This window comes from Melozone crissalis, unplaced genomic scaffold, assembly GCF_028551555.1.
Source record: "Melozone crissalis strain CALT ecotype California unplaced genomic scaffold, PUWL_Pcris_2 ptg000027l_1, whole genome shotgun sequence".
Lineage (NCBI taxonomy): Eukaryota > Metazoa > Chordata > Aves > Passeriformes > Passerellidae > Melozone > Melozone crissalis.
The window spans coordinates 13,601,792-13,626,649 of record NW_026535805.1 but is presented as its reverse complement, the minus strand read 5'-3'; the positions used below and the strand labels follow the sequence as shown (position 1 = coordinate 13,626,649).

Here is a 24,858-nt window from a genome sequence, read left to right as displayed (position 1 = left end):
CATCACCTCAGCCCCTCACTGCAGCCTTGCACCCCCACTAGCCCGGTCCTTTCTCCTAGCAGTGCCCCAAGTGCCTAGGTACTACTCAGGCAAGCTCGGCTCTGCTCTCAGGAGAGTTAAACCTCCCGGCTGCCAGACTCAATTAGGGCTTGTGTCTCTCCACACTTGCATCAGAGTGAGTTGGGAACAGGCCTGGTGGAGCCACACTACTGAAAACAAGTGAGGAGCCCAAGCAGGGGCAGGGAGAGAGGGGTGAGCACGGTGACAAGGAGGGGAGGTGAGGGTGAGTGAGCTGTTGGAAATATTCAGGTGCTGAGCAGGAGCAGGTGGCCATCCCATTGGACAGAGCAGTTCTGACACCATGAAAAAGTGATGGGGCACACAGAAAGCAGGATTGCAGCCATTCCTCGGGACCTTGGCCAGACTGACAGGCCTGGCCTGTACAATGACCCCTAAGCATGCAGTGGGTTTTAGACCTTTCCCTAGAATAGCAACCTCTCTGCCAGCCAGGTCCATGGGGAGACTTTGGTGGGACAGGGATGCTTCTCCAGGTCAGGGTATGTCAACTCCAGCCCTTCAGTGTGGGGAAAGCAAACTGCAACAGAAACTTATTTTCTGCTTTTAGGGAGGTGACTCCCAGGACCTAACTAGAGATAGACTAAATTCCCTGAGCCATTAGTTTCCGTGGTTTATTCCTTTCTGGGGGTGATGGACCAAAAATTTAAGTGAGAACAAAGCATTTGGCAAGGGAGGATTTGGCTCAGTTTCCAGGCACTTGGGGCGGTTGCTGCTGCTCTGGAGTTATATCGGACAAAATGTCCTGAGGACTGTCAAACAGCATCTGGGCAGTGCTGAATCCGCTTTTTATTTCTGGGGGGGATGTGAGGGAGGGCCCTGGGTATCCTGCTGGGCCACTGCAGAGAGGAAAGTGATTTAACCTGACCCAGAAACCTCTGTGGAGCCTCACAAAAGCTGTGATGATGACAAAATAGACTCTCATGAGGCTGGATGGAAAACAAACAAACTGGATACAGGCAGCCTGTTGGAAAAGAAAGGATCAGAGCGGGGATCAAAGACTTTTCAATGACAGCAATTCTATTCAGTGAAATGTGCCCCAGAGCAGCAGCCACAAACCCACCTACTTTGTGAGGTTTGAGATTTTGAGTGTTTGGGGACTGCAGTTGTGATGTGTACCGCTGCTAGTGATGCTAAACAGAAATGAGCTCCCCAGTCACCAATTAATGACACCTGGGAGTTTCCTTCCCACAATAAAAAAAGCACACCTGAATCTCCTCCCAGCAGACATGAAGTCTGAGTGCAGCACATGAAAACACAACTAATGGCACATATTTCCTTTAAGGCCAAATCTTGCAGAGGTACATGGCACTCAGACAGTCAACACCACTGACCAGCAGTGGCAAAGGGATGTTGTTAACTGGAGCAAGAGGCGCATTCCTTTACCCACACTCCCCTTGTTGCATTAATAAGGAGTAATTTAATTGGAGTGACACATTCTGGAACGCTCAGGCAGCCAGCACAAAGTATCCTTGAAATTCCTAAATTGAATAGGCATTAATTCCTGAGCATAGAAAATCCTGCATCCTAACACGAGGGGATTCTCTACCACGCATCTTCTTAAGAGACAAAAAGCAGCACACCGCTAGGAATTATTGATTGCTTTGGAACAAAAGACTGAGTCTTGATCACACTTGGTCTATTGGAAAAAATAAAGCTAAACACAGTGATATATATATCTATATGATGCTGTGAAATCCATTTTTATATTCAGGCTACAAATAACAGCACAAGGATAGGTTATCTATGACCATCTGTTTTAAAATGCAGCCTCCCTCAAAATTTTTTCCAGAAATTGAGTGCAAATTTGCTGCATGGGTAAGAACTAATAACATATTTAAGCAGGAGCTAAAAGGCTATTTTCTGTAACTTCCAGAGACAGAAGAGCGAGACCTTTTGCGGTTTGATGCATTATGGAAAGTGAACGAATCCTGCTAATATGATGTCATGCTTTATGCTTGCTTGGAACAGATATGAATGTCTCTGCAGGGTGGCAGATACAGGGTTTCTGGAGAACAAACCTATTGGTGAGGGCACCACCTCTACTTCAGTTGCTGTGTCTTCTTAAAAGCCTCCCTGCTTCTTTCAACCATTTTGTCACATCAGAAAGGCCTCCATCCCAGAAATATCCCACTCTCCAACATGATTTTCCACTAGAGCATCCTGAAACCTACAGGAATAACTGGAGGGAAATGTCACACATTTTTGTGTCTTGCCCCCATGAACAGAAGGGTTGAGTGGATCAGGCAGTGTGTTGTAATTACAGCTTCTGGGTCCTCCCTGTGATCATGACACAGAACACAAGCTTGGATGCTGTCCATCCTGCTTTAGTTTCTGAAAGGCTAAGCATCATATATTGTCCTATTTCTCCCATTCCTGGGAGTCCTGTGCCCTTTGTTGCACATTTTCAGCAATGCCTTTGGGTACATGCCCAAGCGTCTAAATCTGCCACATGCCTGTTTTCCTCAGAAAGTGGCTGAGAACTTATACAACTCCAGTTCAGACAAGGCAGGGCACACAACCTCTTTTGTGCCACCTCATCTCAAAAATAGCACAGCTGGTGATGTGCTTGACAGTGTTGTCTCCAAGATATGCTGCCAGGACCAGTATCAAAGATGCCTGACACAAAAAACTCTACCTCTGGCTCACCAGTAGCCACCAGCTCCACCAGTGAAGGATAAATCGCACTGTGGGTAGCTCCATAAGGGTGGCGGCAGCAGCCTGCTTCCCAGGGGTTAGTCCTAATGGATAAAAAGCCCAGGATGGGCACATCAAAGGAAGTTCCTTGAGTCTGTGGGTATGCTGTGGGTATGAAACTCCTTGCCACAGAATGCATGAAGCATCTACAAGTCCGAAATCAAAACAAATTCAAAAGTAAATGGACAAATTCCTTGGGGAAAAAGACACCATGGACTATTAAATGCAAAGGCATAACCTTGTACCACCTCTCCCCCCTCTTCACCCTTCTGCTTTGCTCTTTTTGTGTGATATTCACATATTTGAGATAAAGCCAGTGCTGTTCCTGGAGGGCGATCATCCCTCAGGCACTTTTTGGTCTAGCTGAGGTCACATCCTATAAAAAGCAGAAATGCATATAGGAATGCAAATTATTTTCAACTGTCTGTTAGTGTGCATGGAACAACGTGCTGCTACAGGAATTGTGGCAGCTCTGGCCTTGTGCCTCTTTGCCTTGCTCTGCCATGACACACATCCAAGGGTGAGCTCTCCTCGGAGCATGGGATCCGTCATGTGAGGGTGGGTCTGAAACCCCCAAGAGGCAAAGTCTGCCGGGGTGATTGGGCAGGGGGTGTCTGAGCGGCAGGCAGTGAAATTCCAAGCAGGCTGCTCCTGCTTGCTGCTGTTCCCATGGAAACAGGGGAAAGGCGAGAGGAAACACATCCCCAGCCTCTTTTGAAGATGAGCTCCTTCAGCAGCATCCCCGGCCATCACAGCTATTCCCATGAGAAGCAGGGGTTGGCAATTCCCCTCGGATGCATCTCCTTGAGTGAGACCATCAGGCCTACACACTGTTCCCTCCTCATTCCAGGCAACAGTGGACAAGGGCATGCCAATCATCCCATTGCCAAGGCTGAGCCTCAGAGCTCAGAAAAAGAGAAGTTTCCAGCAAATTCTGCAGCCTATGCTTCTCCCCAGTTTGGATCTGGGGAAGCACCTGCAGAGATACCTGATTTCCTGACTGTCAAGGAAGCTGGGCTGTACCTGCAATATCCAGATCTTGACAAGTATGGACCCTTCCCAAACTCTGTGTGTGTGTCCCTCTAGTCAGTTTAGGTTGAGGGTCTGAAGAGACTGTTCCACTCATCCGTGTAACCAAACATGTTAGCTCTGTGGAGAAATAGGCTGCAGTTGGCTCTGCAATAGCTAGCTGAGAGCCTTTGGGCCCGGCGCAGATCACAGCAGGGGAGATCCTGCCCAACCAAAAGAATGCCGTGAGTGCCAGCATCAGCACTGACGGTCAGCACTACCCCACTTACCCCGACCAGCTGGGGTCCCCACAAATCAGAAAAGCAGATGGGGCACATGTAAAGTGCTCCCGGTTCTCCCGCTTCATCCCGAGGGAAGGAAAACCCACGGGACCCTCACCTCTCCATCAGCTGGCCAGCTGGGACCGAAGACAGCCTGACGACCCCTCGGCGCTGCTGAGAGCAGGAGCTTTCCCCGACAGCGCCGGGCGGCAGCTCCGCTCCCGGTGGGGCTCGGCAGGGGCTTCTGCACCGGGCTCCTTCCCTCTCCGCTGCCGCCCGGCGCCTCAAGGTCACCCGCCGTTCCGCTCGGGCGGGCGCGGATCCGTGCCCCCATCCCCATCCCCATTCCCATCCCCATCCCATCCCATCCCATCCCATCCCATCCCATCCCATCCCACCCCCGTGCCGTTCCCCCCGCCTCCGCCGCGGCCCTCCCACCGCGGCTCTGCCCGCCCTCCGCCGCGTGTAGCGGCGCTGCGCTGCGGCGGGGCCGGGGCCGGGGCCGGCGGGCGGCCAGCGCTGCCGCCGAGCCGCGGCTGGGGGCGATGCCGCCGCGCCGCCCGCCCGCCGCGCCGCCGCGCCGCCCGCCCGGCCACCGGCGAGGCAGCGCCCGGCGGCGGGCGGGATAATGCGGCTGCCCAGCCCGCAGGCACCGCCAGCGGGGCGCCCCCGCCGCCATGTCCCCCCCGGCCTCGGCGGCCGCCGCCAGCGAGGGAGGCAGCAGCACGCCGGTGCCTCCGGAGGAGGAGGCGGAGGGGGCCAGAGAGGAGGTGAGCAGAGCGGCCGCCCCCGGCCCGGGGCTGCCCCCCACCACCCACCCTTCCTGCCTGCCCGGGCGCTTTGCGTGGCGCGGGCACTGACCGCCCCGCCGCGGGCCGGGCCGGGCTTTGCCCGCACAGGTACGGAGCCGCTCGCTGGGAGCCCCTCCCGCCCCGCTCCGGCCCCGGGGATGCGATGCGGGCCGGGGGGCACGGGGGGTTTGGGGGCGAGCATGCCCTGCCGCCAAAGGGCTGCCCCGGCGCGCCTGCTCTCCATCGCTGCCGGTCACCTGGGGATCGCTGCGGAGCCTCCGGGGCTGCAAGGGAGGCAGCAGCCTGCGCCGTCCGGAGCGGGGGCCGGAGCTGGAGTGGCCGGGATGGAGGAGGAAGGGAAAAATCAGAAACGAGAAGCGCGGGGCACCGTTTGGGCTTACAGCCGCGGGCAGAGCTTGTTATGCTTGGGAGGAGTGGACGCGGAGACCCCCTCCGTGCTGTGCGCTGGCTTCTGGGCGCATCCAGGATGTGGCACAGCTGCCTGGGTCGCTGTGAGGCAGGACGCGGTGGGCAGCAGGGTAGAGGGCTTGGGGACATGGCAAAGCCAGGGGCTGTTGCTGGCTGGCGGCTGCTCCCAGCTAGAGAAGTGGAAGGTGCAGACTGGGGCAGGCCAGGTAGCAGCACTGCCTTGCCTCCAGGTGTGCTGCAGTCTCCCTCAGCAGATGACTTTTCTGGAGTCCAGGCAGCAGGCGCCAGAAAGGGTCAAGAGCAGGGTGCCCTGTGCCTTGGGAGCACCACCGGGAGGCAGGAGTGCCAGCCCTTTTGTCTGCCTCTACAGATCCTGCTTGCAGCTTGGGCTTCCCAAGAAGAGGGAAGGCAACTGCTCTGACTGGTGGGACTCACTTTATGCCATGGGGGTGCTGGCCCATGGAGGGCAACTAGGCAGTGTAGGAAGGGCGGTGTTCTCCTGCAGGTGGTGGGCTGCCCTCTCTGGAGAGACCACAGCTCAGAGGGCAGCTTGGGGGTACTCAGAAGCTGGTGCATCACTTCCCCTTCTGCTGATGAGGAGCTGCAGTTTGTGAGTGCTGCATAATCCTGGTATTCTCTGCCTCCTTGGCTTGGGCAGAACATGCATGCCCATGCACGGTTATGCTATATATACAGATTTATATTTAGATAGAAATAATTGCAGGAGAGGAATGCTGAAGTTCAAGGACTGGGAAGCTGCACAAATACTGTATACTCTGTGTCTGTTCCTCTCTTCCTGCTTGCATTCAACAACTCCTGATGATCTGAGCCCAACTCTTCAGACAGATCCTGACGAGGGTAGCCAAACTGTGAGGTGCTTTTTGCATGTGAGGACGTGCTTGCTGTGATGTGGTCTCTCACTGCCAGTGCTCTGGCAGTGCTGGTTCTACTTTCTAGATGGCACAGACTTTTCAGAGGTGCCAGAGCAGGAGCCAGTTTGGGTGAAAGTGTAGCAGGGGCAGTGCCCAGACGAATTTCCCTCACCTACAGTGCCCCCTGGCTTGCAGGGATTATAGGATTGTCCAAGCACCACAGTTACTCTGTGGTGGCTGCCAACGAGGCTGTCAGTATAACACTCCATGGGGGCAGGCAGAAGGGCTGTAGTCCATGACCTGCCCTGTTTAGGCTAAGGGCATCCTTCCTGTGGCCAGAAGCTGTCACAGACTTGCATGAGGCAGCTGGTGGAGGAGAGGGAAGCTGCAGCCTCTCGTGATGGTGCCATGCTTGCTGGTGTCTCATCTGATGCAATGAGGAGAGACTTTAGTGGCAATCTTGGATTCATGGGCTGACCTAGTGCAATCCTCTTGTCTTCAGAACTACCAGGAGGGGAGAATGTTCCTCCTCCCCTCTAGTGCCTATGCAGTGCCATACAGGCTGTGCAATGTCTTGGTTTCCATCAGAGCCAGCTGCTGGTGCCAGCATTGCCGAGTGTCCCTGCAGTGTGGCTCAGTCCCACATGTCAGGGTCCATTGGCCAGGGTGAGTGGGAAGCCAGGGGAGATGTCTGGAAGATGGGAAACTTGCCCTGTCCTGTTTGAAGGTGTCTCATCTTGATATCTCAGGTTGCTGTGTCTGGGAGCCAGGCAGGGCTTCGGGTGCTTCTCATCTTGTCCCAGCAAGGCAAGTAGCAAGAGCTGCTAACCAGAGCTGACTGAGCCCTTGTTCCATCTTGGCATCACATGCCTACACCCACACTCAGTGGTGGTGAACTGAATTTCACTCCTCAGTGCATACTTGGGGGGTAGGAGACGCCAAGGGACAAGCTCTTCAGCTGGGAACCAGCAAAAACCTGTCCTTGTCCTGCTGCTCAGGGGGGATCTGATGGAAGGAAGCAGTCCTCCTCCAAGCTGCTGTGTGAAATGGAGACCTTGGTACCGCTGCAGGAGCTGACTGCTGGCAGGATTCCCTGGCTTGTCGATGCTCAGCCTTCCTCTGTCCTCTGCAGTTGGCAACCCTGCCAGCCTGGGACTGAGCCACCTCTTGCTTGTAGACAGGACCTGTAGGCATGGGGTGTGTGATGTGAGTATTTGCTGGGACCATCCAGAGCCTTCAAAGGCAGTGGTAATTCCTAGAAATGACTGGATCCTCCCTACCTCCCTTTTTCTGGGGATTTGAGGTCAGAGGAATCAGGGCTTATTCATTTCTTGTATGATGTAAGTGAATCCTGGGGAAGAGCCATGGAAACTGATGCTCAGGAGTCCCTCTGGAGTCCCCTGCAGGCTGCTGCCACCACCTGGCACTCGGGAGCTACCTGAGCCTTCAGGCTGCTGCTCTGGGGGCTTTTTTTGGGTTGTTTTTTCAGCCCTCTAGAAGGCTGTCTCTAGGACACCTAATCCTCTGAACCCCAGGCTGTCTCGAAATATGAAGGTTTAGCATTCTGGAGGTGAATCAGAGATTTCACAGAGGTCTCTACAGGGAGAGGCAGGTGAGAGGCATGGGAGGTAATGACATGGAAATGCTTGTTAAAAAAGGGGACAGTGGATGGGGCCAGGGCCAGGCTGTTACTGGGAGTAGCTTGAAGAACTTGATGGGTTTTAGTATTCAAAGTTGCAGGGTCAAGGTTGCAGGGGTGATTAAGGGATTTTGACCCATGTGCTTGGCCACTGAGGTGCTGGGCAGGTTTGTCCCCTTGAGACTGTTTTTTGTAGAAGAGAATCCCCCGGACCTCAAAGGAGTTCAGTGCAAGCGGTGTTGGGGTGCAAGCGGTGTTGGGGGTCCCCTCTTCTACTGCCTCTGCCCTGTGCATTGTGGATGTCTCCTTTTGCTTCATGGCTGGTTGTGAGTCATCCCCTCCATGCCCTCCATCCTCTCCATCCCCTCCATCCCTCCATCCCCTCCATGCCCTCCATCTCTCCCCACACATCCCGAGCAGCAGCTGCAGGTGTGGGCCTCCATCTCTGTCCATCTCTGTCCCCTTCAGGGGCAGTGTCAGAGGCAGTGCCAGGCAGGAGCGAGGGGAGGCCCAAGCAGCAGCCTCCCCTTGCCTTTCCCGAGCTGTGTCTCAGTTAGTGCCTGCTGAGGGTTGCCCCATGCATTCCCTGAGGTGAACTGAAGCACAGGGAAGGGAGCTGGTTGGGATCCCACAACAGGCTCAGCTAAGCTATGGCCAGCCTTGCCCCCTAGCTCTGCAGGGACGTTCCAGTGCACCTGCAATAGCAGATTTGCTCACCACTCTCCAGTGCTGGAGCCTGAGCAGTGAGGGAGGCTCCTGGTGATGGAGGGAAACCCTGTTTGCAGTGAAGTAGGGCAAGTCTTTTGCCTCATTCCATCAGACTGCAGCGGGCAGATGACGATGGCATTTATATCAGTGCCTGCTCTCCTCCTAGTGACACTGTTCTGAGACAGATTTCTCTTTCCCCAGCTTTTTCATCTGCTGGTTTGCTATGCTGGACTTATCCAAGGCTGGTTAAGAGCTCAAGGAGACAATCTTATTCAGCTGCTTCTGCGGAGGAATCTCTGGAGCTGATTGTTTGCTCCTGTGAGCCCTTTGCAGCCTGGGAGAGGAGCAGGGATGCTGCAGTTCCTACTGGGATTAGACTCTGCATCTGGCTCCTCCTCTGTCTCTGCTGTGGCTGTATCCCGTCCCTGCACTTGCTCAGCTTTCGGAGCCCCCACCAGAGCAGCTGAGGTGTGTGTGTTTTGCCCCAAAAGCCTGGGACAAGGCTGGGCTGTAAACAGTTTACAGCAGGGGTTAGTGTGACCCCGTAAAAGCGCTGCAGTATCTGAGTACTGCGTAGTCCTAGGAGGAGACTAATGCATGGACCAGAGCCCTGCTAACACAGTTCCTGGAACCAAGCCTGGGCTGCATCGTGCTCCCTGCCCTGGGTGGGTAACCGCAGTGGGGCTTGCCTACATCTCTGCAGGGTGGCAGCCAGCGTCTCCCTTCTCCTGCGACACGGGCAGTGCAGAGTGCCAGGGGCTGGGGACTGGCTGTGAGGTGGAGTTTGCTTTTCTGAGACAGACGTGTCCAAAGACCTGTCATTCTGGTGCCCCTTCCCCAGCTGGCAAATGAATGAGCTGGGTGCTTTGCTTTATTCCTTGTGCTGTTTGCATGTCTGCCTCCTAAACGAGGTGCTGTTTCTCAGCATTCACACCCCACAGACAGCCCAGGCTTGGCATGTACCACCCAAGGGCCCTGTTCAGACCCTCCCCACGCTCCTCCTTTGGCTCAGCTGCTCCTTTAGGATCCTCACAGGCAGAGCAGAGCTGCCGCTGCCAGGGAAAGCCTGCGACGCAGGAGGCAGCAGTGAGAGAGGAAGCCTTTAGCTGCCTGGGCAGTGGCACAGTATTCCAGCATGGGAGAGCTGTGCTGCAACCAAGCAAAGACAGAGGGGCTTGAGCAGGCTCTGGTAACTGCAGCCTTGACCTCAGGAGGGAGAGCACAGCTCAGGTGGCTCTGCCTCCTGAAAGGCCCCCCTTTCTTCTCCTCTCTCCCTTTTCTCTTACCTGGGGTTGCCTCCTTGCCCCATGACTGTGAGGCTGCTGCAGTGGTCAGAAGACTGGGCTGCACATGTGTCCATGCCAGCAGTGCCACCCTGCGCCTCTCTGAGCTGCCTGCAGGCCAGCACCACCCACCTGCCAGCCCTGGGCTCTGTCTGTCTGTCCGTCTGTCCCCAGGTCCTGCTCTCTGCTAGTGGCTTCAAAGAGAGCAGCTCAGCATTACTGATGGCTGGGAGTGCCAGTGGGATGTGCCACCATTCCCTGTGCCAGCAGCGGTGTCTCTGGATGTGCCGCCTGCTCTGTTCATCATGGGCTGGCTGCTGGGGTGGGCAGGCAGGGGTGCTCTGTGCCTCCAGGAGGGAAACCTCTGCTGGCGATTTGGGCAGGATCCATGAGGGCAGTGACAGAAGTCCCACTGGCAGGCTTTGACAAGGGTGGGGAGGGAAGATTGGACTGTGGGACTCTAGAGCACCAAGCCAGGAATGAGGGGCTCTTCAGAAGGGCAAGATGCATTTCTTTAATGAAAGAAGAGGCCCAGGTCTGTCCCTAGACCTGCCAGTGCCCTCGTGATTTCTGGTTCTTGCTTTAATTTTCATTTTCATACAAGAGTGAAAGTGCCCCTCCTGCTTCCTAGCAGTGTGAGCCCATTCAGTTGTTTGGGATTCCTGGATGAGAGACCTCTCCAGCCCAGCGTGCTCAGGAGTGGAGAATAATGGAGCCAGGCTTGGACTGCAGTGCTGTGAGCAGGGTCATTACAGCTGGTGTTGGCCCCTGCCACGGCAGGGGTGGGCTCAGGAGCTGCTGCTGCCTGCAGGGGCAGAGGGAGAGCAAAGCTTGAAGCCTCTGAGTGAATTTGGTGGCATCTGCATAAGGTTGGGGGTCTTGACCCCCTCTCTCAGGTTGCACCTTTGGAGATTGCTGGATGAAATCTTCTGTATAAGAAAGCAAATAGTTACTTTGTCTGTTCTTTCTTTGGGTAGGATGATGTCAGATCTCACAGACAATGGATCAATATTTGAGACTTCAGAGTGTTGCAGAGTGACAGAGGTTTCCTTAACCAAGTTTTTTTCATGGGTTTGTATGAAGCCCTGCACTGTGCTGTGGTAAAGGCCCCAGTGCAATCCCTTTAAAAAGTCGTGCTGCTGAAGTTCTGCCTTTTCCTCACCATGAAAGACCTAAGAGCAATTCTTTCAGAAGTGTGGACTGTCATATCTGAATCCCAGTGCAAGCAGGCACATTTGCCAGCAGCTGTGAGTGGCCTCTTGCCCTCCTTGCTGCTGCAGATTGGTAGGATGCTCCTTCCTTCCAGTCTGAACACTTTTTAGGATGTTACTCCATATTTGCTTTCTCTCCTACCAGAGGTGGCTCCATTTCAATAGTGGAAAAGTACTTTCTCATTGGTATGGTTTATAAAGCACTTGAGAAGCACTTCAGAGCTCCTTAGGCTGCCAAGGGTTGTAGTGGCAATTGTCATTAGCAAGCACAGACCTTCCCAGCTGCAGAAGGGCTGTTTCTCCATCTGACAGGCACACCAGGCAGCTTGTGCCGCCCTGGTGGAGGAATTGCAATGTTGCTCTTGGTCATTACTGGGAAGCAGGGAAGAGACTCCTGTGCAGTGGGATGACCTGTGGTGAGGGGTTCAGGTGGGATGACATCAGTTAGAGCTGCCTGTGCTGGTGGGGTGGGTGCAAGAGCTGAGGAATGTGGAGGAGATCACCCAGACTCTTATCTGGTGCTCCAATAGCTCTCCCTGGGAAGTGGCAATGGTAGGGTTTACTCCCTCTTGGAGAAGGGAGATGCTCAGGGTTTGGCTGACAGAGTTATCCTTTGCCTCTCTCCCCCATGTCCAGCTGGGCTCTGTCTGTCTCCCAGGGAGGGGCAGAGCACCAGAAATGGAGATGATAGTTGCCTGCACTGCATGACTGTCATTCTGTGAGAGATCCCAGCCTCTGCCCTGCCCTCTGAGGCCAGGAGCCCCATGGCATCTGCTGTTTGGTCTGTGTTCAGAGAGCTATAGGTGTTACCACAGCACCCTGCTCCCCTTCCCCTGCAGGATACTGACTCCTCTCTTGTTTTCTCTCTCTTCTCCCCGGTGCCCCGGAGCAGCAGCGGCCAGTGAAGCAGTCTCTCAGCAAGTCCCTGTGCCGAGAGTCCCACTGGAAATGCCTGCTGCTGTCCCTCCTCATGTATGGCTGCATGGGAGCCATGACCTGGTGCCACGTCACCAAGGTGACCCGGCTGACCTTCGACAGCGCTTACAAGGGCAAGTCCATGATGTACCATGACAGCCCCTGCTCCAACGGCTACGTCTACATCCCCTTGGCTTTCCTGGTGATGCTCTACGTGGTGTACCTGGTGGAGTGCTGGCACTGCTACACGCGCAACGAGCTGCAGTACAAGGTGGACGTGGAGAGCGTGCACGAGCGCGTGCAGCGCATGCAGCAGGCGACGCCCTGCATCTGGTGGAAGGCCATCAGCTACCACTACGTCCGCAGGACCCGGCAGGTCACCCGCTACCGCAACGGGGACGCCTACACCACCACCCAGGTGTACCACGAGCGGGTCAACACCCACGTGGCAGAGGCCGAGTTTGATTACTCCAACTGCGGGGTCAAGGACATCTCCAAGGACCTCATCGACTTGGAGAGCTACCCAGCCACGCGGCTTCGCTTCACCAAGTGTTTCAGCTTTGCCAACGTGGAGTCTGAGAACTCCTATCTGACCCAGCGGGCCCGCTTCTTCACGGAGAACGAGGGCCTAGACGATTACATGGAGGCCAGGGAGGGGATGCACCTCAAAAATGTGGACTTCAAGGAATACATGGTGGCCTTTTCCGACCCAGACAACCTGCCTTGGTACGTATCTCACTATGTCTTCTGGGTGGCAGCTCTGCTGACCCTGTCCTGGCCCCTGCGGGTGCTAAATGAGTACCGCACCTCCTACGTCCATTACCACGTGGAAAAACTCTTTGGGTTCGATTACGTGGCGGTGACGCCGGCCGAGGAGCGCTCCTTCTGCCGGAGGATGCCCCGTGTCAACACGGTGGACAGCACGGAGCTGGAGTGGCACATACGCTCCAACCAGCAGCTGGTGCCCAGCTACTCGGAAGCGGTGCTGATGGACTTGGTGGGGCTCTCCGGCTGCACCAGCTACTCTGCCTGCCGCTACGGGGGCTACCGGCAGAACTGCGAGCGCTGCCACAGGACTATAAGCAGCTCCTCCATCTTCTCCCGCAGCGCTCTGAGCATCTGCAACGGCAGCCCCAGGATTCCCTTCAGCAGCAGCCGCTTCTCCCTGGGCCGCCTGTATGGCTCGCGCCGCAGCTGCCTCTGGCAGAGCCGGAGCGGCAGCCTCAACGAGCAGAGCTGCCCCACCGAGCAGACACGCCTCTCCAGCCAGGTGACTGTGGAGGAGGAAGACCCCCCTCCTTATCAGGATGCCCTCTACTTCCCCGTCCTCATTGTACACCGCAACGAAGGCTGCCTGAACCACGACCACCGTCACCTCCATCGCAATGGGTCCTGCGTGGAGACCTCACTGTGAAAGCAGAAGGCGGTGAGATCTCATTGTCCATTGCCCGGCCCGAGCCGGCGCAGGATTTGGGGAGAGGAGCACGAGGGGGATAGCCCAGGAGGACATCAGGATGGAGTGGACGTGGCATCCTGCTCCGGCAGCCAGCAAAAGCTTCCCCCGCTGTGGCTCTGACCTCCCCGAGGGGTGGATGCTGATGCTCCCCCTGACATGGCACAGAACTCTCGACCGATCACCACATGCAAAAAAAAAAAACCCCACCAAACCAACAGCAAAACCATAATTCATGGTATCAAGACCCAAAGGGGGGAATAAAACGACAGGCCTGATGCAGGGAGGGGGTGGCTTTGGCTCCCAGCCCTGGCTCCAGGCTGGCTCGTGCTCCAAGGAACCAGCAGCCACCAAAAAGCACCCTGCTGCACCCCTGTCCACCCTGCTTCCCACACTGGAGCGAGAGCCCTGACAGGGTGGAGGAGAGCAGGCCCCTGGAGCAGGGTGTCGCTGCCTGTGACAGAAGGTCATGGGTGCCCAGGCACGTGGAGCTCAATGGCAGGTTAGAGCAAAGGCTGAAAGCCACGAATCCGCCTCTTCCCCTTCCCCCTGCCCGTTCCCCACCCTCTCCACTTTTTTTTTAGACCATGCTCCGACTGTTATTTTTTCTCACTGCTGGGAATGGCATTGCCCCCAGAGGATCTCATGCTCAGCTCCTTAGGAAGTTTTGGTGTGCCAGGTGTGAGTCAGCATCCTCTTGGTAAAGGGTTTTCTGTTTGGGCATGCAGCACCAGGGAAGGGATGAATGTGCAAATCCAGATGAAGCAGAGATCTGCAGTGCTACTGATGTGTTTGCTGGAGGAGGGCTCAGCTGGAAAGAGAAAAGGGGAGGCCCCTGGTGAGCTGGGGAAGGGGAAGAGGATGGCACTGGAACAGACATTGTGGTATCAGGTGGCACATCAAGTGGCTGGGGACCCTTCCTGGCTTTGAAGTGAGTCTTAATTGGTTCAGCCAAGCATCAAGGAAGTCTCTGGTAGGTTCAGCTACAGTTCACCTATTGATAATGGAGCAGCAGGTTAGTGCAAGTCTGCACAAGTGAATTTTGAATGAGATCCAGCTGGGCTCTGGCTATAGAGTCTGAGCTGCAGGCTCCTGGAAGCTTCATTTTGGCAGAGAGCTCTGGGGATAGCAGGGACAAATGCAAAAGCATGCTGGAGCATTGGGAACTTTGGCTGGGGAAAGGAGGATCAAAAGGATTCTGTTTCTGTGGTACCCCACTATCGGTGCAGGAGGCACTGCCAAGAGGGATGTTCTGCAGAACAGAGGCTGGGGATATGTTAGAGGAAAACCTGATTGAAGTGAAACATTTTGCACAACAGGTTTTTGCAGGGAGGTGTCAGGCTGTCAGAAGTGAGGTGACTCTTCTGTTTAGCTCATTAGCTACTGGGTTCTGCTGCCTTGCTCTTGTCAGGGCAGGTTGCTCTAGCTTTGTGCTGCCCCTTCTACCCTGCTGGAAAGGATCTCAGTGACATTGGGCAAAAAAACTTTGTGTCACTGAAGCTGCAACAGTGTTTGCAGCATGCACACACCCAGCTTTTCCTCCTCCAGCAACACATCCCCAGATTTCTTGCGTCCTTGTTCTCAGAAAAGCTGTCTCCTTTTCAGTCATCTCTTTGGGGAGTGCATGCCAAGTCAGCCAGTGATTTCTCCAGCACTATTCCTCAGCTTCACCCTGCTTCCCTCATCAGCTGGGGCAAACAAAAGCTAAGAGCAGCACATCTGGGGTGACAAGGGCCAGTCCAGTGTCACCTGCGCATTGTGCTTGGTGTCTGCCTCCCCATCTGTCATAGAACAGTGAGGCACTGTATTTAGTCCAGCCATCTTCCTCCTGCCAGCTATTAATGAGGGGTCTGTCTCTCTCATCGTGCTGCTGTACTGCTTTGCCTCCCAGGTCTTGAGGAGGCTGCAATTTTGAAAGTCATCTCCTGCTGGCAAGCCTGGAGTGGTCAGTACCTGTGGGCATTGTAGGGCTCCACTTTTCATTTTCCCCAGAGCAGTCTGTTCTGCTCTTTATGCCCTGCATATCCTGATTAGTGTCTCTTGTCCTTCAAGTCAGCTTGTCCTCCTGGATCTGGGGTGCTAAACTACAAACAACAGTGGTTTGAACAGGAAGTCTCTTAAAATCTCACTGTGTTTATGATTCTGTCTTAGCCCTTACTTCTGCCCTTACTTTCACTACCAGAGCTAGATGTTGGCTTAAAGAAGAGGGTCCCTTGGAGGACAGAGGGATGTGCCTCTGATGTAGGCACATCCCTCTCTGCACTTTGTTCTCATTATTTTTGGCATAGATTCAGACTGGGCGAAAGCAGCCCTGGGATTTCCTTGCTTAGTAATGACATTTGGCTTGCTGTGCACTCGTGCTCCTCTCTCCAAGGGCCTAATGTAAGCCAAGGCCAGTGTGGAGCGTTCTCCTGACTCCAGGGAGATAATGGTGTGTGCTTGTATGTCCCAGGGAATTGAGGCAGTGGAGCTGCAATGGGTCATTAGTGAGGAATGAGGTCCCCGCTTGTCCTTCCTGACATGTTCTCTTTGAAATCTGCACTGTTGCTTAAATTAGGCTGTAATGGCTCATCTTTCTATCTCCAGCCTCCAAGGTGCCTTGGACAGATGGATTTATCTCAGTTTTGGCAGGCCTTTTATCTCCCCGGGGGGAAAAGACATTCTTCACAACAGGAACAGATTAGCAGGGTCTCTATGCCCCCCAGCTTTTAGCACCTGCAGCAGAGTTTCAGGCACCTGTCCTTGGCTCTTTCTGGGGCTTTCTATGAGAATGCCTGGCCTTGTTCCTCTGGCCCCATTTTCGCCTATGGAATATTATTCTGGAGGTGGTCTGTCCAGGTGGATCTTTGAGGCACGGCTGCTGTTCTGACCCACAGGACCCATAGAGTCTTTCTGTTGCTGAACACTTTCCCCGTGTACCTGGTGCCAGCTGCAGCCAGGTCCCAGTGCTTCTGTCTGTGGCTGGTCCAGACCCACAGTACCCTGAGGAGTGGGACCCCTCTAGTCAGTGTTCCCCACTGCATGCCAGGATTTCTCAGAGATCCCATCCCTCATATTCTTGGTGCTACCCAAGTGCACCTGGTAGAACTGCTCCCCTGGTCCATCCCATTCCATTTTCTCAAGGCTGGAGACTTGACTCAGGCTCAGGAAAGGGAGGTGGTGCACTTGGACATGGTAGGGGAGCAGGACTGAGCAGCAGGAACAGGAGCTGCCTGGTGGCTTGACAGAGAAGTGGTGGAGCTGAAGAGGAGAAACTGAAACTAGGGCTCATCCTGGCATGTCTAGTCCGGCAGGAAAGTTCAGAGCAGAAAGCTGGGCTCTCCCTCCTGTCTCCTGGCATGGGACACTACTCCTGGCACGGGACACTACCAGAAAAGAGGGTTTTCTCGTAAGTGTTGGTGAGAGAACACAGTGCCCTGGGCCAAGGGCAGCTGCTGTAATTCTCCTATGGCTCAGGCTACGAGCACAGATACCCAGAGATGGCCTGTCCTTGTTCTGGCACACAGCCTCTCCGTGGTGGAGTGGTCCCATCTCCTGGCACATGGACATCACCCACCACAGCTCTGGGCTGTGCAGCAGTCAGGTGCCTGCTCTTCCTGAGATGTGTCTCAGCTCTCTGCCGTCTCCACGTTGGTGATGCCAGCTCCTCTGGCAGCTCATTCGAGGGCCCAATCTGCTCCTCTCAGGATAGTCTTCTCCCTTACATCTAACCCGAGTTCTCCCTGCTGTAGCTTAATCCCATTACTTCTCCTCCATTGACTGGTGAGTCTAATTGGCTCTGTTCCTTTTTCTCATGGCCTTCCTGACACAAGCAGGCCTCTTATCTGTAGCCTTCTCTTCACCAAGCCCAGAGTCTTGATCTCACTTGCCAGGCCCTGGCTTGAGCGGTGCTGTGGAAGTTTTCACTGTGTAGTGAGTATGTCACTCCTGCTCTGAGCCTGGCCCGGGCAGAGGGCCAAAGGTGCAGGCAATGCCTTGGTCAATGCCTGTCAGGGTGGCTGTGTCCTCATTCCTGGTGCAGAAGATCTCTTTGAAGTGAGCAGAGCTCACGGAGCTGCTGGCTGCTTACACAAGGAAAGCAGGACAGCACACATCACCCTCTGGGAAGGTCAGAGCTGGGTGCTTGTCAGTTTGATGGGGGCAATAATTAGGAGGATCTCTGCAGTCAGATGGCTTTGGTTTTTTCCATACATCATTTGAACATTGCAGTTTTCCATGGGCTGAGAGTCAGGCTCAGCATTGCACTTAGCAGCAGACTTCCCTCATATACCAGAAGGAGGGAGGCAGGAATGCTACCAGCTCCTCTTTGTGGCCCCTCATGGTGCTAATGCAACCCAGAAGGGGGATAGTCCTTACTGCTGCAAGGCTGGACAATTGGTTTGGGCTATTTGGTGTTTCCCACTCTTCAATATACTTGTCAAGTACTTCAAAGCTCTCCAGCTTTTCTGAACTAGAGAAAAAGAAAGAGAGAGAGAAAGAAGTGTGTGAGAAGCTCTGGATTACCTGATCATCAAGACATATCACCACCCATTTATCTATCTTTCAGCACAGTAGAAGCTTCCCAGATAGTGCCTAGCACCTTGCTTGTGCAGAACCAGTTGATGACACCAACCAGCCAAGTGGTGCTTCTTTGAGCCCTCTGTGTGTCCTGTCTCACTCCACAACAAGGAGGGATGTGTCAGAGAGGGCTGTCAGGGTGAGCAGCTGTAGGGGCATTCATTAGGATGGGGAGAGGGAATCTGAGCCTATGGCCAAGGCCAAGCCTTCCATCCTGCTGTTCATCTGTTGTCAATCAAATGCACCCCCCTTCCTTTCTGCTCCCCATAAAATGCACTTTAGAAATCTATCTGGTCCCTGCCCTCTTTGCTGTCTCTTCACTCAAAAGGCTGCAGAGTTGTTTAATAACTGGTGGATGCCCATGGGGTGAGAACTGCAGGAAAATATTTATGAAGTGGAAATTTAAGATAGATAGGTAGCATCAATGCCAGTTAAACAACACCTGCTGATTAGCAGGTGGGACAAATAATCCCTTTTAAGCTCTCCTTCCAGCCTTTCCAACCATGGCTTCAGTAGTGCTGTCTAATGTCACCAGGGTGCTGCCTTTAGCAGGGCACAGACTGTGCTGCAGTGTGCTCCTGCTCTGCTGCAGTCGCTCTAGGGGCTGGGTCTGCAGTGCCACACCACCACCAGGATGTTGTGTTACCAAAGCTCTGTGAGTCTCAAGGTGGGGTATGTCCTTCTGATTGTGTTTCATTCACATTCAGTGGTTAGAATAAAGTCTGTAGGAACATGATCCGGATCCAGGTAATGTCAGAAATGAAATGTAGTTCAAGTGATAGCTCTGTCTGGTGCTGCTGCTTCCTGTGATGCACTTGGGCCTACACTCTCCACTGAGCCAGGTATGCATGGGGACCTAAGGCTGGTTCATAGCACCTGGGACCCCCGTGGGGACTTGAGGCTGAGCCTGCCTAGGGCTGCTTTCCCTGTGGGCATTCTGGAAAAAATGGAAAGGGGTCATAGTCACACTTCAGGTAGAAATTAATGGGCTATGTTCATTCCTAGGGTAATTTTACTGAAGCCAGTGGTACTATACTAATGTGAGGTTGGCTTAGCTGCTCCTCACAGGGGTCTGTCCCTGAGTCCTGAAAAATTGATCTGTCACAGTGTTGCTTTGCTGCATAGATTTTGTGTTGGGACTTGGCCAACATGAATGAATGTTGAATATCTGTAGTTTCTACAAGCAGTGGGTTGAATTGTTCTGCTCTACTGCCTCACAGCTGCTCTGCCAAGGGGAACATTATGGATGTGATCTCGTCAACTCCCTCAAAAGCAAGCTAACAAGCAAATTGACCTCCACAGCACCGGGAGAGGAGCTTTCTCCCACAGGACCACAGCCTTTCTGCCTCTGAGCTCAAAGAGGTCCCAAGGACAGAACTGAACCTGCAAGACCCATGGCCTCGTGGCCTGCCCTTCCTCCTTCCCTCCTTACCTCATATCTGTCTTGGGGGAGGGACATTTCCCTGTGGAGTTCAACAGGCTCCTCTTCCTGCGGCTCGTGAACAGGCTCTACTAACAGGTATATCATCCACCTATGCAACTCTTCCAGAAGCTGCCAGATTTTCAGGAGCCCATTACAGTGTGCAGCATGGCCATCCAGAATAAGCACAGTGGCTGCTGGAAAGCTAAGTGGGTTTTATTCCTCCCCCATTCCCCAGGAAGACTCTTTTTGTTGGGCCATTTTGTTTGTTTGTTCGTTTGTTTGGTTTTTGTAAACTTCATTTGGGGGAAATGAAGCTCGTGAGAAATTGGTGCCCATCCTGAACCCTCCCCAGTCCTTCGAACTCTGTGAATGGATGGATCACCTACTGTGGTTATAATTAGTGGATTTTGTAGAACAAAATAACTTCACACACAGACACATGAGGTTCTTTCACTCTCCATCAGCACAAGCTGCTTCTGCAATCTTAGCTACTCACATTAGTGAAAGAAAAAGCCTAGCTAGAATGTGGTGAGATGACGTAGTGCTTTGTACCAGTCCTATGGTCCCAACGTCCATTAGCAGCGCCGTCAGCTGCCGTGACATGAATTCAGACTTTGGATGGCAGCCCATGAACCAGTCAGGGTGAAAATTTGGAAAATCCCAAGCCTGAGTCTATGCACATTTCCAGAAGCAGATGCAGAGGGAGGATCAGCTGAACGCAGGCATCCCCTCCTGCTCAGCCCCGGCAGGAGCTGGTGGGCTCTGTTTGTGCTGCACCTGCCCCCAGGAAGAGCCTGTCCCCAGGGGCTGAGCCGAGGGGAGTGAGAGCAGCAGTGTGTCTGATGGAGCAGCACTGCTCAGCTCGCTGGGGAAACAGCAGTGACAGCCAGACCCCAAAATAACAGGATTTCGCTTTGGGAATGCCAATGGCTTTTTCAAACTGAAATGCCACAGGAAGGCCTTAACAGCTGTTAGAAGTGTTTCACATTGCTGTTCCTTGCTTAAAAAAAAAAAAAAAAGATTTTTGGTGATGATGTGGGTTTACACTCTCCACTCCTTCCATCTCTTAGTAATGTGCCATGCTGGTGGAGAAGTAATGCCCAAAGTAGATCAGGATATCAGGATGGTGGCCCTGTGGCTTTGCAGTGGCATAGGTTGATCAGGAACAGAGGCCAGAGTTTAAAATCTTTCTCTGTCTCTGGAGGTGTGATGTGGCTATCCACCCAGATATGGCAGGGTGGGGTTCTGCATGCTCCTGCACAGCTGGGATCTGTGGCCCTGCAGAGGGTTGATATGTTTATGGCTTTGGTGTGGTGACACCCATCCACCGTTGCAGCAAGGGCTTTTCAGGGTGACAGAGCATTGCTTGTTCTTTGTGAGAGGAAACTCCTGACCTGATTTCTGTGAGGAGATGGTGTGAAGCATCACATTTGCTGCAGAGAGTGGCAGGGAGTGGGGATAAAAGCATGGAGCAAGCTGTGTTTGAGAACAAGCTAATCCATTGCTGGCTGTCTGAAACTGGAGAGCTGCCGGATCTGCTCCCTGGACAACGCTTTCCAGCTCTTCTCACCCTGCCCAAACCTGATGTGCAAACTGTCATTCCTCTGAGCTAGCCAAAGCACTCCCCTCCCCTGAACTCCTCCGAGGCTGTGCATTCCCATCATTTTGGTCCTTCCCTGCTGAGTCCTGTGGAATGCCAGCAGATGCATGATGACCACAGGCATGCTGGTGGCCAGACCTCACCATCCCTGCCTGCGCACAGCCTTCCAGCAGCGCTCACTGCCCTGGCGTGCCCACTGCTTGCTTGCTGCAGAGCAACCGCAGCACATCTTGCCATCACTTGGTGCTTTCCCAGAGAATTTCACAGCACTTGTCCTGAGTTAGAAGACAGAAGGCCTTGATATTTTGGTGGTCCTGGTCTCCAGACCAGGGAGGAGAGGAGAGGCAGGTCAGCTGTTGTGGCAGTGAGGGAGCAGGGGACAGCATCATGGTGAAAGCAGCATATCTCCTGGAGAAGTCTGCAAACATGGGCTCTGTGCGCTCTGCTGGGGCTGAGGGCCGCTGACTGAGGGCACAAGAGGATGTGAATGCTCAGCAACACATGCGAGGAAGAGAGATGGTTGAGAACATCTGTAAAGGGCTTTGCAAAGTGGTGGTTTTTACAGGAGACAGAAGGCAAAATGGGGCAGGAGGATGCAGTGTTGGAGCAATGGTGCTGCAAGGCAGGGAGGGTGGGAGAGAAATGGAGCAGGGCATTTGATAGAGAAGCTCAGGAACAGAGTGGGCTTTCAAGGCAATCTGTGCATGCTCTGGCTGAGGAGAAGGCAGGAGGTATTCCCAAGCTGAGGTGCCCAGGCCATGTCGCACTGCGTTGTTGGAGCAGCAATGCCGCCTCCAAGCCCAGCAGTGACAGCTTGAGCACGTGTCATCAACCACGATGGCCACAAGGTGTAAATGTCACTAATGAATAAATTGCCTTGTGCCTTGGAGAGGCTAATCCATCACAGCCAGAGACAGGGATCTGACAAGCCTGGCTATTTCAGGCATACCCTGTAGGGAGGAGGAACGCTTCATTTCTGAGCCGTCCCCTCCACCTAGGGAAGCCGATGCAGGGCTTGGCTCTGTGCCACTTCCCATCTTCCCAGCTACACGAGCTCAGGCTTCATCCCTCTTCACTGCAACTGAAGAAGCATGAAAGGATCTAGATTAGCCAAAATTGCCATGTCAGCAGGGTGGTACATGGGGCTAGCAGGTGATTGAGGTTGGAGGGAAGCTGCTGGACATGGGGCACACGTGCTGTAGGGGTGATGGAATACAGTGGTGGGTTCCCAGTGACTGGGAGAGCTTGTGTTAGTTGTCTGCATGTGTTTCAGGGCAGGAATGCTTGGCACTATGTTTTAGAAGCGTGCTGTTTCCTCCTCACCCTACTGTGCTGTCCCACAGGCAGCGCATAGGACCCCCATTTTCAGCACCCCCCTGTGTATGAACCCAGCCACCAGCACCCTGGCTGACTGTGCAGAGGGCCAGCAGGTATCAAACGGGCAGGGACAGCTCAGCCTAGACAAATCCAGTCCATGGGAGCAAAGGGAGGCTGAACACAGCAACCATTTCTGTGCACAGCCTCTGCTCATCCTTGTGGCAGCCTGCTCCTCCTCCCCAAGTCGGTGCTCAAAATCAACCTGCCATCCTGTTTGTGACATATGCCAGTGTGACACCTTGCAAATCGATGCCTGGGTCTCTGTGAGCAGAAACCGCCAGGCTTGGGAAGCTGGCCACTGTTTCCTGCTGCCGTGTGCGCTCTGCTCAGAGCTGCGGGAGCCGGGCTTGCCATCTGCTGTGGGAGGGAGCCAGCCGGGTGCCCCGCTCCGGCCTGATGGGACACGCCCCGCTCAGCCCGGGGGAGAGCCCAAGGGCCTTTCCCCCTTCTCTGCCTTCCGGCCAGCCCTGTCTCACCATCCCTCTGGCACACACCCGTGAGGTGGGTGAGGGGGTGCTCCCAGCCTGACTGCTGAGTGCTGCTGATGCTGTGTTGGGAGTGGTGGCAGTGCCCAAGCTCGCTCTCTCCTCCAGACAGAGGCCCACAAATGACGCCCCCCTCCTCAGAGCCTGCCTTGGAGATAGACCTCATGGGAGAGCTAAGGTTTGTTCTGGCCCTGCACTCAGCACAGTGACCAGCTAGTTACCCACCCCGTGGTGGCTGGACCCGGAGCTGACAAGTGACCCACCAGCAGCAGGAATGTTCACACTCCAACAATCTGCTGTTGCTGTCTGACCAGAGTGTGTGGCATTTGAAATGGTTTCAACCCTTGCAGACTGGCAGATAGTTGACTGTTGGTCTTGGGTGTGGGCAAGTGCTGCAGGCCGCTTGGTTTGGACTTTGCTTTTTGGCCCAGAGATGGATGGGAGAGAAGGCAAAGAGTTCTCCAGGCAACAGCTACCCGTCCAGGCATTCCTGCATGCGGCAGCCCAGGAGTGCGTTTGAAGGGTGCTTAAGTGGTGTTAACAGTCTCAAGCTGTTAGGAGGAAAATGAGCAGTGAAAAAAGCTCCTGGAAAGCAAGTCAGAAGTTGTTCTGGTGATGACATGTTTTCCCAAGCCCTTTTCTTTCCGTCCCTTGTCCTCACTGGCTCTGGTGGCCAGTTCCTCCTCATGTGTCTGCTAGCATGTCTGCAGGATCTCATTGCTGCCCTCCAAGCATGAGCTTTCATTGCACAACTGGCTGACCAGCTGCAGCTCCTTGGAGCCACAGGCAGGCTTGCCTAGGACCAGGCCACCCCCATTAAACCCCCACCCTTGCTGCTGGAGCTGTTGCTTCATCAGCCTGTTGCTGATCTGGGTCTTTTCTGCTGTTTCTGAACATGAGTTCTCATCTCATTGAGGTGTGTCATCCAGTGAAAATATTTTGTAAATGCAAATAAAAATAAATAAGTATATTCAATACCTTGGTCTCGAGGATGGGAAACAAGTAGTGGGAGTTGCCCAGGTAGGGAGGTTTCACAGCTGCTACTGCTGGTTAGGAATTCTTCTGGACGTAGCCCCTGGAGCATCCATCAGCAGTTGGGAAGGGACTACACAAACCTGTGAGGGCTTGGGGCTGAGCCCTGTCAGCACCTCTGCTGCCAGGGCAGCCCTGCACTCCATCCTTTCTGATCTATGTGGGCGTGACACGGTGCAGGTAAAGGTCCTGTCAGCCAGGGGCCAGCGGCACCTCGGTGTCTGTATCCATCAGGCAGGGCAAGGCAGAAGCGGGTACGTGGTGAACAAATCCTTTTGTGAACACTGGGAAACGGTTTTTACTTTTCAACTCTGTCAATATGATCTAGCTCTGTCTGTCTCTCTATATATGTACAAACAGTATATCACAATGTTGCCTTTTTTGTTGGAAATATCAAAGTACAAAGATTGTAAACCAAATCGGTGTAATAAAAGTTTCAGATGATTCACTGAGGTGGTTGCCATCAGTGGGTTCTGTGGTGTTGGGCAGGGCTCAGAGGCATGGGAAGCTCCTGCGTTGCCCAGAGGGTGGGAGGGGATGGAAATCAACTCATTGCTTAATTCCCTGATATCTCCTGAGCAGGATGGTCAGTGGACCAACTCACTCAAGTATGTGCCTTGTCCCATCCTCAGGTGACTACAGCCTGTAGAGCAAAAGGAAGCTGCTCCATTTTGCTCCAAGCCCAAGGAAGCTGCACTGTTTTCAAACTTGTGAGCTATGTGGGCCAGCAGTCCTGAAGGGACCCCTCTAGCTTGAAGTTATGCAAAACACAGATTGCTTTGGACAGGTTTGCACAGAAGAGCACTACTAGGTAAGATAAGCATCTGGTGGTAAAGAATTCACCTGTTGCAAAGCAGGCTAGCACTGATTAAAAGCAGAGCAGCCCAAAGCAGGAAACTACAGTAGTGAGACCTCTTGAGTTATTGAATTTATTTCCATTTACTTTTCACCACCCATATCAGACTCCAGAGAGATTTACTATAAATTCAAATAGATTATTGAGCAGAGCAATAGCCAGAAAA

General features: G+C 53.9%; 1 protein-coding gene across 5 annotated transcripts; it reads left to right on the top strand.

The window, feature by feature from the left end:
- The first annotated feature begins 4,705 nt into the window (after window positions 1–4,705).
- On the top strand, window positions 4,706–24,486 carry TMEM151B (transmembrane protein 151B). Of its 5 annotated transcripts, none has more exons than XR_008483218.1 (3): window positions 4,706–4,831; window positions 11,887–13,864; window positions 24,469–24,486. XR_008483218.1 is itself a non-coding variant. In XM_054280370.1 (2 exons), the coding sequence occupies exons 1-2, from the start codon at window positions 4,739–4,741 to the stop codon at window positions 13,321–13,323; spliced, it is 1,530 nt and encodes a 509-aa protein (XP_054136345.1). In that variant the 5' UTR covers window positions 4,706–4,738; the 3' UTR covers window positions 13,324–15,266. The 5 variants fall into 5 exon arrangements, 1 of the variants encoding a protein (XP_054136345.1); XR_008483217.1 differs by lacking the exon at window positions 24,469–24,486 and adding an exon at window positions 19,140–20,453; XR_008483215.1 differs by lacking the exon at window positions 24,469–24,486 and adding an exon at window positions 19,140–20,453 and having other exon boundaries at window positions 11,887–14,335.
- Window positions 24,487–24,858: the final 372 nt, after the last annotated feature.

Excerpts from the sequence above, each read along its gene's own strand:
- TMEM151B (XM_054280370.1), top strand. The coding sequence starts at position 4,739 with ATGTCCCCCCCGGCCTCGGCGGCCGCCGCCAGCGAGGGAGGCAGCAGC. Across the intron at positions 4,832-11,886 it reads CGGAGGGGGCCAGAGAGGAG|CAGCGGCCAGTGAAGCAGTC; the intron begins GTGAGCAGAGCG and ends GCCCCGGAGCAG.